Source organism: Myotis brandtii, unplaced genomic scaffold, assembly GCF_000412655.1.
Source record: "Myotis brandtii unplaced genomic scaffold, ASM41265v1 scaffold397, whole genome shotgun sequence".
Classification (NCBI taxonomy): Eukaryota; Metazoa; Chordata; class Mammalia; order Chiroptera; family Vespertilionidae; genus Myotis; species Myotis brandtii.
Genome location: NW_005365229.1, coordinates 3,427,278 through 3,429,959, shown reverse-complemented (window position 1 = coordinate 3,429,959; position 2,682 = coordinate 3,427,278). Strand labels below are relative to the sequence as shown.

The following is a 2,682-nucleotide window of genomic DNA, read 5'->3' as shown; positions in this document are numbered from 1 at the left end:
GAAAGATGGGGGAAATGTGTAGCTAGCGATGGACATTACTTTGAATAAAGCACTTTTGATGTTTCTCTTGAAATTATCGTGTTTTCTTTTATTACAAAATCCACATTATTAACCAGTATATATCTGATGGATAAAGTCCTACAAGTGCTGTTGCCAAATAAGAAAGTCCCTGCGTTCGTGATTGTGTTGGAAGTTGCCAAATTACCCTCTACTGGAGCTGTTTCATTTCCATTTCCCACTGGCAGGGAATGTAGAAGAGGAGTTGGGGTGATTTTGTAATTTTAAAAATTTGCTCTCACTGTTTATATCTTCTCATCAAAGCCCTCTGGGAATAAATAAGTTGTGGACGAGCCTTATAATATTTTGTGCCCACCATATTCTCAATGTCCAGGGACCCCCCATCTGTCTGTGGGAGATCTTGTTAAGTGCACTGAAGTTAAAGCTGCCAGGAAGCAGCATTTGCTTTCTCCAGAAAAGGGCTATTTAGTTCCTGCTTCCTGGTGCTAATAGTTCCCAAATGATGAGCCTCTTGAAGAGTTTACATGTAGGAAAATCTCTCTCAGCAAATCTCCCTCTGAGTGGCTGTTCAGCTTTATTTTTTAAGTTTCTGATTTGAGGGCTCTTTTGAGAGTCTGATGGGAGCGATAAAACACTCTCCCCGAAAAATGGCGCCAGCAGTTTGCATGTCATGCAGAGGTTCCTTGAGCTGCCCTTGGACCCCCAGGGAATGGCTCTCAGGATAGGGGGGAGGCTCTTGCTGCCAGGCACCTCTCCCTGCCCTGGGAGAGAGGTCTGTGGATTCCTAGCTCAGAACTGGGCAGAACCAGTGCTGTGTGGTACCCTGGGTTCAGGCCTGGCTCCTCCCTTCCCCATTTCCAGCCCAGTGACTGGGCAGTTACTCAGCTTTAGTTTTCTCATCTGTGGAATGGGACAATACTGCTTTGCAGTGTTGTATTAGAGGTAACTAAGGGAAAGCACCTAGTACAGTGCCCAACATCAAGACTGTGTTGGAGAAATGGGAGTTGGTTATTCTTATTATAGTGGAGTCCTTTGCAATGTGGATTCTGGAACAACCATGTTCCTTCTTCTCACAGAGACCCCACACATGCTGTTCCCTCTGCTGGAATACTTTTCCTTCCTCCTGTCACTCGAGGTATCTTTCCCTTGCAGCTCAACAGCCCCATCTCAGGGACCCTTTCCTGCCTCTCCAATTACAAATCCACTCACTCTGGCTGTCTTCTCCTGGAGAAACTCTGCTCTTCCTTCCTGGTGCCTCTCCAAGTTGTAATGAGATCTATTAGAGTGTGTGCTTGTCTGATGTCTGTCTGCCCCAGTGGAATACAGGCTCCCGATGAGCTGCGGAGACCAGCACGGGCAAGGGTCCTGAGACAGGTGGGGCTAAGTGGAGGCACAGGTAGGAGGCCTTTGTGATATGCAGGGAAGCAGGTGAGGGGAAGAGAGATGAAAAAGGCCAGGAGAGACCACGGGCCAGGCTGTGGGGGCCTTCTGGGCTACAGAAAGACAACATTTGCATTTTCTCGAAGACCACTGGTGTCCCTTTAACTCACCAACATTAAGCAGGAAAGTTGCCTGATCTAATTGAATTATTTAAACTTTAAGGTTTTATTATTTTTATAAAATTCATTTATTGATTTACTTTTTATTTTTATTTATTTTTAAAAATATATTTTTATTGATTTTAGAGAGGAAGGGAGAGGGAGAGAGAGCTAGAAACATCAATGATGAGAGAGAATCATTGATTGGCTGACTCCTGCATGTCCCCTACTGGGGATCGAGCCTGCAACCCAGGCATGTGCCCTTGATTGGAATTGAACCCGGGACCCTGCAGTCCACAGGTCGACGCTCTATCTACTGAGCCAAACCGGCTAGGGCTATTGACTTACTTTTTAAAAATATCACCAGCCACTGTGTGAAAGTCAGGGTGGAGGGTGGGGTGGGCCTGGGAGTGCAGAGATCCCTCAGGAGGCTATGGTCCTAGTCCTGATCCTGCCTGTAGGTCAGGGCTCTGTAGCCCACAGGGTTCTAGAAATAACCCTGAGATCTCAGGTTCTTCTAAGTTGGTGCTTCTTCCAGGGAGTGAGCCCAAGTTGCATGAGCTGCCTCTTCTCCCCAGAGCTGAGTCAAAATGGGCTCTCCCTCAGGGAATGACAGATGCCGGGCCTTCCACCAGCATTTGCAGACTGGCTGCAGAGAGGAACTTACCTGAGATTGTGGTGAAGTGGGATGGGGAGGTCATTGTCACGAAGGGTGGGGTGAGGTACTTGGCCTTCACTCCTTCCCGGGCCAGGCGGTCCATGTTGGGGGTGTCCACATCCTGGTCATAGTTCCAGCGGAAGCCATCAAACGAGACCAGCAGCAGCTTGTTGAAGCTCTTCCTCCCGGAGATGGGGTGGCCGCTGGCCCCATCTAGTAGGACGGGCAGCAGCAGCCCGAGGATTCCGAGCCTCGTCATGCTGTGAGCACCTTACACTCACACATCGCAGAGTTCCTGGGCCCGCTCCCATTTTCTCCCTTTTTTATCTGTGGTTGAACAAAGTCCACATTGATAATTCTGCCCCAGCTCTGCTGAGGATCAAAATGCCTGGAGTGTGGCACGTGTTCCATGATGAAAAAGTTCTGGAATGCATAGAGGTGACGTTTGCACAACATTGTGGACACGCT

The 2,682-nt window shown here is 48.4% G+C and overlaps 1 protein-coding gene across 1 annotated transcript in view; it reads right to left on the bottom strand.

Moving 5' to 3' along the window:
• LOC102245332 (ectonucleotide pyrophosphatase/phosphodiesterase family member 7) overlaps window positions 1-2,473 on the bottom strand; it is a 37,095-nt gene extending 34,622 nt beyond the window's left edge. The window contains exon 1 of the mRNA XM_014545081.1: window positions 2,224-2,473. Within this exon, the coding sequence (XP_014400567.1) occupies window positions 2,224-2,473 (250 nt within the window). The remainder of the gene's footprint in view (window positions 1-2,223) is intronic.
• Between the last annotated feature and the right edge of the window lie 209 nt (window positions 2,474-2,682).